Source organism: Electrophorus electricus, chromosome 3, assembly GCF_013358815.1.
Source record: "Electrophorus electricus isolate fEleEle1 chromosome 3, fEleEle1.pri, whole genome shotgun sequence".
NCBI classification, from domain to species: Eukaryota; Metazoa; Chordata; class Actinopteri; order Gymnotiformes; family Gymnotidae; genus Electrophorus; species Electrophorus electricus.
The window spans coordinates 14,546,161-14,560,000 of NC_049537.1; the positions used below are offsets into that span (position 1 = coordinate 14,546,161).

General features: G+C 39.1%; 2 protein-coding genes across 3 annotated transcripts in view; both read right to left on the reverse strand.

Annotated features, from left to right (window-relative positions):
* edem1 (ER degradation enhancer, mannosidase alpha-like 1) lies at positions 1–10,971 on the reverse strand. 2 transcript variants are annotated; one of them, XM_027000702.2, is made up of 12 exons: positions 10,356–10,971; positions 9,771–9,843; positions 9,295–9,398; positions 6,757–6,928; positions 6,192–6,375; positions 5,928–6,102; positions 5,543–5,663; positions 4,913–5,083; positions 4,669–4,742; positions 4,440–4,536; positions 2,864–3,025; positions 1–2,366 (listed from the first exon to the last, which is right to left on the reverse strand). In XM_027000702.2, exons 1-12 carry the CDS (start codon positions 10,817–10,819, stop codon positions 2,277–2,279), a joined length of 1,887 nt encoding a protein of 628 aa, XP_026856503.2. In that variant the 5' UTR covers positions 10,820–10,971; the 3' UTR covers positions 1–2,276. The 2 variants fall into 2 exon arrangements, with proteins under 2 accessions (XP_026856503.2, XP_026856504.2); XM_027000703.2 differs by lacking the exons at positions 1–2,366; positions 2,864–3,025 and having other exon boundaries at positions 4,469–4,536; positions 4,646–4,742.
* Positions 10,972–11,373: 402 nt separating this feature from the next.
* arl8ba (ADP-ribosylation factor-like 8Ba) overlaps positions 11,374–13,840 on the reverse strand; it is an 8,774-nt gene continuing 6,307 nt past the window's right edge. The window contains exons 6-7 of the mRNA XM_035524721.1: positions 12,542–12,612; positions 11,374–12,396 (exon numbers count right to left, since the gene is read on the reverse strand). Of these exons, the coding sequence (XP_035380614.1) occupies positions 12,347–12,396; positions 12,542–12,612 (121 nt within the window). The 3' untranslated portion in view covers positions 11,374–12,346. The remainder of the gene's footprint in view (positions 12,397–12,541; positions 12,613–13,840) is intronic.

Below are 13,840 nucleotides of genomic sequence, written 5' to 3' on the forward strand. Positions count from 1 at the left end.
TTGAAGAAACTGACAGTTTATTGTTCATAACATCTTTATACATAATGTCACATATTATTTTGATCTTCAAATATTTGTGCAACAAGAGCTCTCTTCAACAGAGTTGGTCTTAAGAATGCACAGACAGTTGGTTTGCACTACTCACTTATTACTTCAGACACATGTTAGAATTAGGCCTACATCAGAAATATTTTCTATGATCATCCCTGAGTCTCCTCTTTAAAGTCAAAGATAAAGAATGTCAAAAGGAATTCAGAGGAATTGTTAAAACAAGTTTTTTTTGTTTTTTTTTTAACCATGCATGTCATTTAAAATGAAGTTGAGAAATTAATCATTTGATCACATTACACTATTCCAATTCTAACTCTAAAAGTAGGCAGCACTGAATTTTCCATATTTGATGTTGCAGCTTCAGGGTAGTAGTCACTGAAGTAATTGAATTTTGTTAATGTAATTAATAAAACTCTAGGTTATATGGCAATTTCAAGATCGCACATGCAATCTAGACTATATATATTTTTAAATCACTTAAAACATGACAGGTAATCCTCAGCACTTTTAGAATGGCCCTGGAATCACTATAAATAAGTCAACAAGATAATCAACCACTCAAATCAGACCAAAATAAAAATCAAAGATAAATATTAGGCCCAAAAAACAATCTTTAATATTATAGAATCTGAATTCTCTGCAAAAATGTTGATCGATAGTCCCTTAACACCTTCACAATCCCTTTTAATGGCTTTGTGTAAAAAATCAATCATACATCAGTATGAAAATTATGTCAACAAGAACTTGGAAGTTGTCACACACAACTGCCATGTTTCGTGTCTCAAACACAGACTTCACTTCAATATTTAAGAAATATAATCATATGGCTATTGTTTTGACAAACAGTATGAATATGACATGAGAAAAAAAATAATCAAGTTGATCCTGAGGTCTATCTACAGATTCCTAGTTATATAAGGCACAGACTGGCCCCAGGAATGCATCTACTGCACAACCATTAACGAGTGCTTTATGGGATTTAAGGAGAAAATAATAATAATGCAAAGTGATCTGTCTGCAACGTTTGAAGCTTGTTTAATTTTAGAATCTGCCTGATTTCAATATAAAACATATACTAGATAGTAGTAAGATAAGCAAAAAATAAAAATTAAAAAATTAAAAATCGATAATTAAAAAAGTTGCCACCATAATTACACTCAGGCACCTGCATAGACGAGGGAACATTTGAGAAGCTTGTTTGGCCTGTGGCTGTGTAGCTCAAACCAAGCTGCAAAGTACCAGAGCAAACACAGAATTACCAAGTATTGCCAAGAGAATGAACATTTTGTAAACAATTTGTGAAGTCTGTGTTCCTGGAAGGCATATGGTACAAAAGAGTAGGAAGAGTTTAACAGGAAGCTCGGGTTAATCTAGATCCTTACATGGAAGCAGAAGATAGGCCTACTCAACAATTATGCAGAGCCCTTTGTAACTATAAAAAATGGCACTGAAACAAAAAAATGTGTAAAACATAGAACTACATAGTGTGAATGATGCCCTCTTTAATTAAAAAGAAGGGAAAAACCCAACCCAACCAAATCCTTGGATACCCAGAAGCACATTCTTGCTTCATCGCAGCTCCTGCAATAGCTACACCAAGTCTTCAGTGTTTTTGATTGCCTGGCAAAAGTGTACTGCCTGGGGATCACAAAAGACTGGACTGGAAACATGACCCTAAAGCACCAGCCAGTCAGCCCTGAATGGGAGTTGGACAGTAGAGAACTTTTTGCTGAAAACACATCCACACCTGATAACACTGGATTACACTCAGAGAAGTGTTACTTATAGGAATAATCTACAAAAATGCTAAAGTGATTAACAGTAGATTAAACCCAGAGACTCAGACCTTTACAAGCATTTATTTACTACTAAACATACTAGCTGTGTTATTTTGGTGATAAAAATTTCTTTAGGACTCACGTCACCTCCCCTGAACTTTTGGCTTGTAATACAAACCTGTCCTGAATGCAGCAGCAACACGAGATGACTGGAATAACCATAGAATAAAACAAAACAAAACAAAAAACAAAACAAAACAAAACAACACAACAAAGCATGCTTTGTTAAACAATTCTTATGAGGTTCAATGGCCAAAAAAACCTTATTGTACAAACAATAACAAAAAATAAGTCTAAAAATGTTCTCAGTTAGGAGAGCCACACTGCTGAACCCCTTCCAGGGGGTTTAGCGTTGAAGCCTCTTGGCCTTTGGGGGCAGTGCTGAGCTCAGGAAAGGCCCACCATGTGGTCAATTTGTCTCATATATGCACTCTTCAAAGGAAGCGCGAAGCGTCGCTCCTCAGGGATCCGTTCACACTACAAGAGATGTACGTAAAGACATAATCTAGGACTGGGCCTAGAATTATAAAAATACAACTCTAGAAAATTTGTTTTCTTGTCAGCTAATGAAAATTGTGTTACTGGATTATAACATTTTCTTAACACCATTAAGTGGTGCACATATGCTCTCAGCCATCTAGGGCCAGTTTCACAAACCCAGGTTAAGCCTAAACCTAAATCAGTGGGGGGGAGGGGGGTATCTAGTGGGGATTCACCACACAAACTGCAATTTAATCCACGAAATTCTTGTCTAGGAAACTGATTCTAAGAGCACATCTAAGAGTACATCAGGCCTGTATTCTTCACAGGTGCTGGTAGTTTAAGCAATGATAAAATGTGCAAAGAAACAAGAGAGATACAGATAGAGGCACATCACAACATGTCTATTACTTGAAATTGTGTTCACGGCATAATGAGTAAAACTGTACACTAGGCTACAGGTTTAACAGTTAACCTTAGATTTGTATTCTCACATTGCTGATGTTGGCTGGAGGGTCCTTGCTGGCCTCCTTCCAAGGTGCCTGCTCCTCCCAGGTTTTCTCCCTGAAGCGCAGGTCTATGGGCACTATGTGGCCCTCAGTGGTGAAAATGTACCTGCTCCCGGACTTGTGCAGGGGGTTGTCCTCATCAAAGAGCTGCAACAGAGCAACAAAAGCCAGCCAGGGGATATGAACATGCAGCCTTCACATCGAACTAAAACATATGACCCACAAATGACTGAGTTACAAGCCAAGATAGTAAAATTGTTGACTGGTCTGTTCCCCAGGTCTATGTTGTATAAGAGGGATTGTTGCAGAAAATTACACCTCAACAAATGTTGCATCTTTTACTTCTCCTATAATGTTCACTCACATTTCTAGAACTGTAGGAACATAGTAATGCATTAATGCTTCAGGTACTATTGGTGCTATTGTCCAAACACACATGCACAGAAAAGCATGAGCTAATGCATCCACTCCAACTTTTAGTTTAAATATTGACAGGGAGAGCAGCAGAGGATACAGATGTGAAACATGAATGCCATTTTAAATGCTGACCAGGGGGTATTCCACAAAGCAGGATTTCTGTGCAGCCATGTACATTAAGCTCATAGTGGATGATTGTGCAATACAAGACAGTCTTGTGGGGGGGGGGGGGGGGTGTGTAAAAAACTCCAACATCAATCTATTCATATAGGCTACGTTACATATTATTGATTACTACAAGACATGTTTTTATCCAACTCTGGTCTGATGACTCTGATCATTATGGCTGCAGAGACTCTCACAGCAGTGTACGGGCTAACATGCTATTTTGAATGGTTCCATATATATGTTAGCTAAATAATAGGAAATTAAATTGAGGATTTTCTGATTTTCTAGTACATACTCCTCTAATTTTTCATTGAAGGCTAGGATTTTCAGTTAGGTACACCACGATGTTTCTCACCATTAGTAGTTAGCTGCTTAGAGGAGCATGTACGTAGACAGTGACCTTTCACTAATAATGCTGCAGCCCCTGCTTCAGAAAATCCTCAATTTCATTTCTTGTTATTTGGATAACATACATTAAAGAACCATTTAAAATAATTCAGTGGCCAAATTAATCTTTAAATCAGAAAGGAAAAAGTGTAGTGTGTAGTGTCTACTGTACGTGTAGTTTCTGAGGTATGCCTGGTAGCAGCCTGTAAAACACACAATACTTTTGTCAACTCAATTTTTACTGTATTTTAAGGATTGCTGTGTTGTATTTTGGAATCCCAATTGTAATTAAAGGTTATTCTTAATTATTTTTTTATTCTTAATTGTTTTTTTGGGGGGAGGGATATTTATTAATACCTTCACACATTAAATATTTTCACATTTTGAACCCTGCTTCTATATTTTTGTACATTTTGTAAATGGTATATTGTAATATATATTTATTTTTTTTACATGTGATTTTGGAGTACTAAACAACATTAAGTAGTGGTGAACCTATTATGTGTGTGTTAAACAAAAAGTCTATTTAACAAAGATATACTGAGTTTCTGTGAAGTGGTGAAGCAGTTTGTGGGAGGCAAGCACACACCAGGTAAAGGTATTTGCAGGTCTCACTGAGGAAGAAACTCTCCATGCGGTCCTCCTTGGACTTATCCACCACGTGATGGAGTGTGGCATAGCCACACCTGTAGAGAGTAGTCTAGCAATTAACAGCCATGCAGATGTACACCTAGAAGATATCTAGATCATAATGAAAAGAGGGTTCCAGGATGCCCCGTGACCTGTAACATGAACCTGAAATATAGCAAGCTGCCTACTTGACTTTGGTATCCTTTTCAATGCTCTGAAGGATGTGCATGCCAACATGAAGATAGAAGGGATTCTTGGTGGCCTGTGAAAAATAATAAGAAAATCCAGCACGATTTTCAAAAGCTTAGGCTCTGACCTTGTCATTTGCATCCCATGAATTATACACTCAGGAGGCAACTCCCAGAAGTCTGTCACAGAGAGAGCACCATGGGCAGAGAGTGAGAGAGAGAGAACGCAAATGAGTATCTGCACCTGATAGAGCAGGTATGTGGACTCCACTAGCTCGGGTCTTAAAGGGTAGAAGTGCACATCTGGGGCCTGTAGTTGCCAGTTGTACCTTTCTGGAAGTGCCCCAAAGCGCCTCCAGATTGCATAGTAGAAGGCATGCAGACAAATGGCATTCTCCACATCTCCAATCAAAACCTGAGAAAATGGGGCGAGAAAAAAGTGGATGACTAGATATGGGGCCAGCTCTCGTTTAGTGAATTAGAAAAACAAAGGCAAAAGCAATTGCAGGAGCTATGTTTACAGTTGACTTGAAAATAAGTGCGTAGAAAACAGAAGTTCTGGGAAACTGAGAAATTGTGGTCATTTGCATTTTGCACTCACATAGGAAACAGCACACCCAAAAGACAGTCCACATTGTTGCCCTAACCTAGAGACCAGATATTTAAATGTTCTCAATAGCCTGCCTCAGACATTTTAGGAAATGGGGTAAAGCAAAAAATATGGACTGTTTGGTTGGCCCTGGGACTAGAAACATTGGTGTACAGGACTGCAAACAATGTTCACTGTCAGATTAGTGTAACTAGTGTGAGTGGGCTCAAAGCAAGCGAGATGTGGAATGGAGGATATGCCCAAACCCTGTACAATATGACATACCTGTAGGCCAGGAAAGAATGCCTGAAGAGAGTCAATCCAGGTGTTCATGATCTGTCCATTAAACATGTTCACATTTACATAGAGGGGAGGATCCCCTTCTCCTTCATTACAAGCCTCTCTCCTGTAGAAACAAACACACGCATGTACGCACACACATGCACGCACACAGCTACAGGTATAATTTTCATCTTTTCTAACAATAGGAGCACCTGTTTATTAGGATTCCTAAGACTTTAATGACAAAACACATTCAAGCATGTCTGATTCTCAACCTAGAGTGTACTGTTGTACTGTTATGGAAACTATTAGCAGGCAGTCCTACATGCCTCTCAAAGACCTCGTGTCCTAATGGCCCATATGCACAAGCACACACAGAAGCACACACCCTCTCCTCAGGTGGCTCTGAATGCTCTTGTAAGCTGCTATGAACATCCGGTAGTCCTCCTTCTCCCCGAACAGGATGTAAGACTTGAGCAGGTACTCATAGAAAGAGTCCATCCCTGCACCCAGTCCGCTCTGTTTGCCCACCCACTGGCCCGTCTGGATGTTCACCACGTTCCCTGAAATGGAGGTGGAACGCAGCTCGAAACATGAGCAGTCTTTGTGTACTATACACTGAAAAGAGTACAAGTGGGGGAGGGGGCTTTACCCAGCAGCCCTGTTTCATTGCTCCTCAGGCTCCACAGGGCCCGAACAGCTCGCCGGGCCACCCACTCGAAGGTGGAGTCGCCGATTAGGCGGCTCAAGATGCCGAATTCGACAAGCAGAGAGCCCGCCCCCGCTGTGCAGGTCTCGTTGATGCTGTCAGGAGGCACTCCACTCTTTAGGTTGACCTGCACACAGCATGTGTAAAGCAGAGCGAGCCAGGGGAATCGTGTTTTAAAAAAAGCAGGTTGGCTGGAGGAAAAAGAAATAACAGACCGAATACCACCGAACAAGATAATTATGTTTAAAAACAGTTGCTCATGTCACAAACTTCTCCATAGGTAAAATTAAATAGTAAGAGAAAGCATTGCTAATAAGCATTAGTATAATGTTACTTTGAATATATACTACACAGTACATAATATTTCAGTCAAGATACTGTAAGGGCCAATAACCAAGTCTAAAATGAGAAAGAAATTAAAAATAAAAGAGACAGATAAAAATGAAGACCAGAAGTAACAGACACAGGGTATATAACTACAACAGGGGATATTAAGAGAGTGCCTGACCCTAGGGTAGGGGATGCCAGTGCTTGTGTTCTCAAAGGCAGGCAGTAGTCGCACGGCCAGGTCGTGGGCCAGTCGCAGCAGTTCATCATCATAACCTTCCAAGCCCACGTCTCCAAAGGGGTGCCGAGGGTCAGTCAGGAGAATGTGGGCCGAGATGAGGCTGCCTAGGATTCTGGGAAATGGTGAGACAGGAAGACAAGCCAATAGGAGGCCTTTAAGGCTGGGGAGTGATTAATTTGGTCAGTTCTTAAACCCAGTCCCCATTCAGGTCTAACTGCAAAGTGGTAGACAAGAGTTTTGTACTTAAAGTGTACCAAGAGTAATTAAAATTTACCGAGAGCAATAACTTTCATAGTATGACCACAAAACTGTGCTGAGTAAAATATATGCCACCCTGGTTGCTTTAACTGTGGTTGACTGCTCCTGGAAATCAAAAGGTAACTGCCCAGTAATATCCCTTTAGCACCAAGCTTAAGACCAGAGCTAAATAAAAGTTGACTATGTTGAACTACAAGTAAACAAAACTCACATCCACTTTTAATGACATACAGTGACTGCCATGTCCCTTTTTAATAATGCTGAATGCCCATTTAAAAAGGTTAGGCAGTTATTATCCCAGGTCCCATTGCAAATTTCTATGTCCTGGTAACAACAAGATTTGTCTCGCTGATGCAAAAAGGATCACATAGATTAAACACAGGTCAGTGGTATAAAAGTGGTAAAAGATGCTTCGCATGGAGGAGATACCAAGACATGGCCACAAGGAAATCTGGACCCAGCAGCTTTACCAGTATCTGCTCCTTTGTGTGAGGAGGAACAGGAGGAACACTGATAGAAACCTACAAAATTACCTCTAATGGGCTACTGTGTTATATCTGTCAGGAACAGACTCCATGAGGGTTGCATGAGGGCCCGACATCCTCTAGTGGGACCTGTACTCACAGCTCAGAACTGTGCACCTCGACTGGCATTCGCCAACACCAGAACTGGCATACAGTGAAGTGGTCTGAAATCCAACTGAGAGCTTCTGTGTCATTATGCATCAGTGCATCTGACACCACCAGGTAGTGCCATAGACTGTCCAGCAGCTCACTGATGCCCTGTCTAGCAGGTCTGGGAGGAGATTCACCATGACACCATCCAACGTCTCATCAGTAGCAGGTGCAGACATTGCCAGGAGTGCATACAGGCACGTGTGGGTTTTACACAATACTGATTCACATTATGAGTTGCCATGATGAAATTCACGCAATTTATGGCAGCCTGTGGTGTCAGATTTTTACTTGAATATTTTTGAATACAGCCCTCAATGGGTTGATGATTTTGGTGTCCACTGACTATTATGTAATTTTGTTCTCAAAAAAGGACAATGAATGCATTGTCTGTATACACATACAATTTTGCAAGTGGAAATGTATCTACTGGCTAACTCCTGTTGGTAAAGCAGACAGGACTGACAATGGATTTTACCAATAACTTGCAAAGAAGCTAACAAGCTAGCTACCTAGCAAATGGCAAACATCATTTGTATGCTTTAGTTAGTAATAACATTAGTAACATTAGTAGCTAGTTAGGTAATTTGCTTCACCTAACTTCACAATGTTATGCCCAAATATGTAGTCAGAATTACAAAAAAAGCTTTCAGAAAATGGATTGATTATGTTTTAGTAAAAGATAATAGCCCACGAGGAACCATGTTTACAGCAGGTTTCAGCAAGTAAAACAGAATTGATGTATAGGTTGGAATGACATTTACATGAGAAAATAAGATCAGCTCTCATCTGGTCACAATGGGGATACATTTTAGTGAAAAGTGTAAACTTTGGGATGCAGCCAAAGTAAATCCAGATACAATCTGGATATGAAACATGTTAATGCCAGGTGTAAACAAGCTACATGTAAATGGCAAAGCCTCATATGAGGACAGCAGATAAACATTTTAGACATAACATCTCAATGGATCTAGTGAGCTTTCCAAAGTGGCAGCTAATCTCACAACCTCAAGCATGTGGGGGGAGATCGTACAAGTTTAAAATAACAGAGCAGTAACTGTCTAAATACTCAGGTTTTAGTGTTTCACAGTGTCATCTTTTATTTAGTTTCACAGTGAAATTGCATTTGGTTGATTGCACAAATCACATGAGATGTTTTGAATAGGAAATAAGTGACATCCTAATATGTGCAGAGTTAATTTATTTTCTGTAAGATTTTTAAATTCCAGTATCCTTGTATTAGGATGTGGGGAATGAACAAAGGTGTGTGAAACTTCACATGGGTAAGCTCCTGTAATTGGTTAGTGTTTTGATGTACATCCAAATTAACCTTTTTTTCCCTAGTGCTACCTTAATTGAAGTCAAAAGGTAACACATGAAGCCATGATTGTAGTTTTGCTTTATATGCACAGGAACAGCCATAGCGGGCCACAAAACCCTGCGACTTCATTCTATATATAGGACTCTTGTCTGCCTGAGACACAGTGGATCTTGTAAAGAAAGGTATACAAGGGATCCAGGGGACACAGTACAATGGATGCTGTACCTGATGTTGGCCTCAAACACTTGCACGGTAGAATCCTTGTCAAAGGAGACAGTGTCAATCACCAGCCTGACAGCCCGATGGAATTCAGACACATTGCCAAGCACCTGCAGAGCCAGGAAAACAACAATTGTGTGCATTTAAGTTTGAAGCAAACTTCCTGGACTAAAAAGGTTTAAATGTAGGATTGATTTATAGATTCGAACTCAATCAGCAATCCCATGTGTCCTCACTTGATTTGGTTAATTTATTTGGGCAGAGTCTCAATGATCAAAACAAACCACACTGAAAGTGTAACGTAAATACTTAAGGTCTTTATACAACGATGCATTCATTGTGAATTTTATTTGCCAGGAACTCTACTCCAAGATCAACAGCATTTCAGTAAATATTTCCTAGATCTATCATTTCCTTACATGCTAAGACAATAAACTCTAGGCATATGTGGCCAATACGTCGTACTTTAATAGTCTACTTACCAACAAAGTATCAAGAGTGTCAATAAGCGTCAAGGAATAGTTGCCAAGGACATCGTTGATGTTGATGTTTGATCTGGAATTAATATATTAAATGCAAGTGAAATGTTTGAATATGCTAATAACTGGTAGATTTGATTTCTCGGGCTATAACAAGCAACTATCCTAACTCTCTGAAAGTTACACAAAATTTTCTTCTCTCTTTGAAACTAGCTAGCTACTAACACACATTTCGAGATCTGCCGATCATTGTCATTCAAGACCCTGCTTCTTTGTCTCTGCGTTCAGTCCATAATACCATAATTTTGGCTATTATATTCCTCTCTATAAAAACCTCATATTTGCTCACACCTCATCAATAATTCAATGCACTGTGGTTATGTAGATTGTGCATAGCATCTAGCTAGCTAAAGCAATAAAGCATCACAACCACTTTCACAAGGCAGCTATTGATTCACAGATGAATGAAGCTAGCTGTGACAAACTCTTGAGGTGTGTTACTAATATAAGTAGCTAAGGAATTAGCTAGCTACCCAGATATCCTAGCTAGGTTAGCTTGCTAGTTAGCTATCTTAGAAAGTAACTTACGGGTTCAGAACGTCTGGTCCTCTACCTTCACAATCAATAGGGTTAAGTTCGTCCTCGGGAAATGCGTATTTCATGTAGTTGTCATATCCAAAATAGAACATGTCTTTCGCCATTCCCCTCATCTTAATTTTAAGAGCATCGGAAAAGGAACTATATTTCCTATCGTATTCGTCTCTGCTAGTCTTAAAGAAGCTGAGGTATGACTTCTTTGGTATATTTTCACTGATTTTTGAGCAAGTCTTTTCTTGGTGGTCTCGATTATCGTACACATTCTGGGACCAGGCGTTAGTTCGAGACGTTGCCATGTCTCCATTCTTGAGAAGTTCGATTTTGTGCAAGTTAAAACTGAATTTAATTGGGAAGTTAAATCCCCAGCTAGGTCCCAGTCCAAACGCGAGCCAGAGAACACAACTCAGGGCCACCCTTAACACAAGAAGACCCACTACTATTGACCTCCATTGCATCTTTGCTTGCTAACGGCCTTAAAAGTCATAATTCAAGTGGACGCAGTTTTTCGATTTATCGACCCTCAAATTGTTATCTAGCTAGCTAGCCTACTTTTCTTTAATTATTTCTGTTTCACATAGCTAACTACAGTTCCTGTCAACAAACCAAGCCTTTCTTTGGTCTCATTTCTGATTGGTACACTGTTACTGTCGTCATTAAGGACGTTGTGATTGGCGTGTTCAAGTGTCAGTATTATAGGCCCATAAGTCTGGATGTCGTGGCAAGCTGCTCGATAAAACGAAACTTAATTTTTAGACCAATAAGAAAACCACAAGTAGTTTGTGCCTCACGAAATCACAAGTGACGCTGCAGAAAACCTCATTAGTACACATAAAAAGAAAGAGGTGAAGGGTCACTTTGTGTTTCGTTGGGGGGAACACTACTCGGGTTAAAAAAAAAAGCATATATGTAAATAAAAAGCGAAAAATAGGGGAATTTTTTAAACAACTCCAATAATTAATTATTCTTCATATTGTAGACAAATTCAAACAATTACAAAACAAGCTTCCTGTTAGATGTCAACAATTATTTATTTATTTATTGGCTCATATTTACAAAAGTGCATTGATAATAGTGGGGTTTCTAATATTTTTTGCCTTTTCACAGATATCAAAGCAAAGATTATGTCGATAATGACAATGGTGCAATAACCTACTTTAAAAGCATGCCTATTTTATTTTTCTTTAACTTTTTAATAGGTTGTCTTCTTCCTCCCAATTCCAGGCAGGCACACCTGGCATACTGTTTCGCTTGAGAGAGAGACAGATGCACTGCACAAGGCACTTTTAATTTCTCCCATTCTGTCTCCCAGCGTACCAACAGCATTCAAGGACATCATCGTGTTAAAGGAAAATTAAACCTAAACCTTCCATACATTCACTTAAATACATTTCTGCTCACTTTTGTAAAAATGTTACATGATCAACATTTGTATTTACTTGTCAAGCGATTTGCTGGCTTAATCACTCCTTTCAGTTATATATTACATACTGTTTTCTCAGGAGAAACATTTTTGCCAACATGAGAAACAGAGAGACAGAGAGAGAAACAAAAAGAGAGAAGCAACAATCATACATAATTACACTCTCACATGGGCAATACCTGACATACCTAAGGGCAAAGGCAGAACTTGATCTGATAGTCTTTATTGTCCCCTAACTTTTTGAAATAGGGTTGTTTTGGGGGAAACCTGTCAAGAGGGACTGACAGGTCTTGGTGTTTATTACAGACTGTTACATCCCATCATAGAGAAGAAACCGTTAAGCTGCTTAGTTTAGCAGGCATGAGATCTTCTGCTCTGCTGACAATGTGTTGTCAAAGGTGGAGAAGGCTGTGACAGGACAGAACGGGATGCTTGTGAAAAAGAGCAGGAGTAGTGTGATGGGATAGCAGGATAGGCAACTGTACAGTTTCACAGAGTGAGCAGGATGGACTGTGAGTAACATGGCAGCAGACAAAGCTGGAACGCAGAGGGAGTGGCGGTTTCAGCTCCTCCGTGTTTTTGAGTGTTGAATGAGCCACTGCAAAGTGATGTCTGGAAGGGTGAGAAGGACAGCAGTGTTGAACGACTCAAACACATTTGGGACAACATAACAAACCTTGCAGTCCAAAGGCTAGACATATTTTAAGCCAAGAAAGCTTGTCTTGGGTCCTCATTATGAACCTACATGGCTACTTACCAATGTTGTCTTTCTCTTTGCAAGAAATGGAGTAGCAGCAGATCTCCCTGTCTTGAATAGCAGCCAGGTTCCTGACAAAAGACATTTTTTTTTTATCATACCAGTTCCCACATGAGCTCATATGTTTTTGCATAGCTATAGTAATGCATTTGGGACAGTAACCCTTAGCGATTTGGTATCAAGCTACCAAGTTAGGTGAATAAAAACTGAAGCACTGCTTAATACAAGATTACCTGCTAAATGCCAAAGATGCAAATGTTTTTAGTTCTGTACATTAATAGTTGGAAGCGTTCTCTGGTAATTTTTGTAAATATTTTTGTAAATATTTCTAAATTATTTTCTTAAAAAGAAAAATGTAATCAGTTCTGCAAAAATGTCCTGAGTACAATGCATGGCAGAAAAAGTGTCCAAATTGTCAATAAATATTTTGTCTCAGTCCATGAAAAAATTATAATTATTATTAGTAATACATGTATTATTATTACCATTACTACTATTACTACTACCGTGGAGCTTCCTGTTATGCATCCAGGTTAAAAGTAAATAGTGCCCTATAGATGGCAGCAATTCTTTTGTAAACTTCAAGAGAGAAACATGCACAGAAATTATTAGTAAGTTTCTCAGTGATATACTTCAAGGCTACATATTCTGACTCACTACACGATCACTATATGTTATCAGAATAATAAAGTCACAAAGGAATCCCCCTTTGGGAAGATGCTTTCACTACTGAAACATCTGATGACTCAAAACAAAACAGGGACTGACCTGTTGTCTTGTCTATAAAATCTAGAATTATGAGCTCGCCAACTTCCTCACAATCCATGTATGTTACAGTTGCATGGTGTGGACAAAAATGATTGGCATCATGATCATACAGCTACATTTTGCAACTTGCAATATATTTCATTAAACCATTGATTTGACATGGTTAAAATTAGCCTACATTGTTTTAAACAGCCTTATTTCCATTTGCTGAATCATATGAATGCTGTGATTCATGAAGACATTCATCTGGAATATCTGAGCTTGCTCAGAGTGCACACAACACATAAAAATAAACATGTGATTTGTTTCTTTTTGTTATGTAGGCTTCAATATTATAAATATTGCAAAAGGTCAATATTATGCTAATGATGAACAATTCTCATATTTTGTGAAGCCCAATGTACATGTAAACAAGCAAAAATGATTTTGTAACCAATTTCCCCATTTACCCATGATTACCCACATACACACAACCTGTCATTGATCTGTAAAGGCTCAGAATCCAACAAGATAGAATATCTTAGTGAAAAC

What these genes read in the sequence shown, in the direction of transcription:
- edem1 (XM_027000702.2), bottom strand. Translation starts at nt 10,819, where the DNA reads ATGCAATGGAGGTCAATAGTAGTGGGTCTTCTTGTGTTAAGGGTGGCC. An exon ending in CTGGCATCCCCTACCCTAGG is followed by an intron (nt 6,376 to 6,756) that starts GTCAGGCACTCT and finishes TGCTGTGTGCAG; the next exon opens with GTCAACCTAAAGAGTGGAGT. An exon ending in GAAAAGGATACCAAAGTCAA is followed by an intron (nt 4,537 to 4,668) that starts GTAGGCAGCTTG and finishes TACTCTCTACAG; the next exon opens with GTGTGGCTATGCCACACTCC.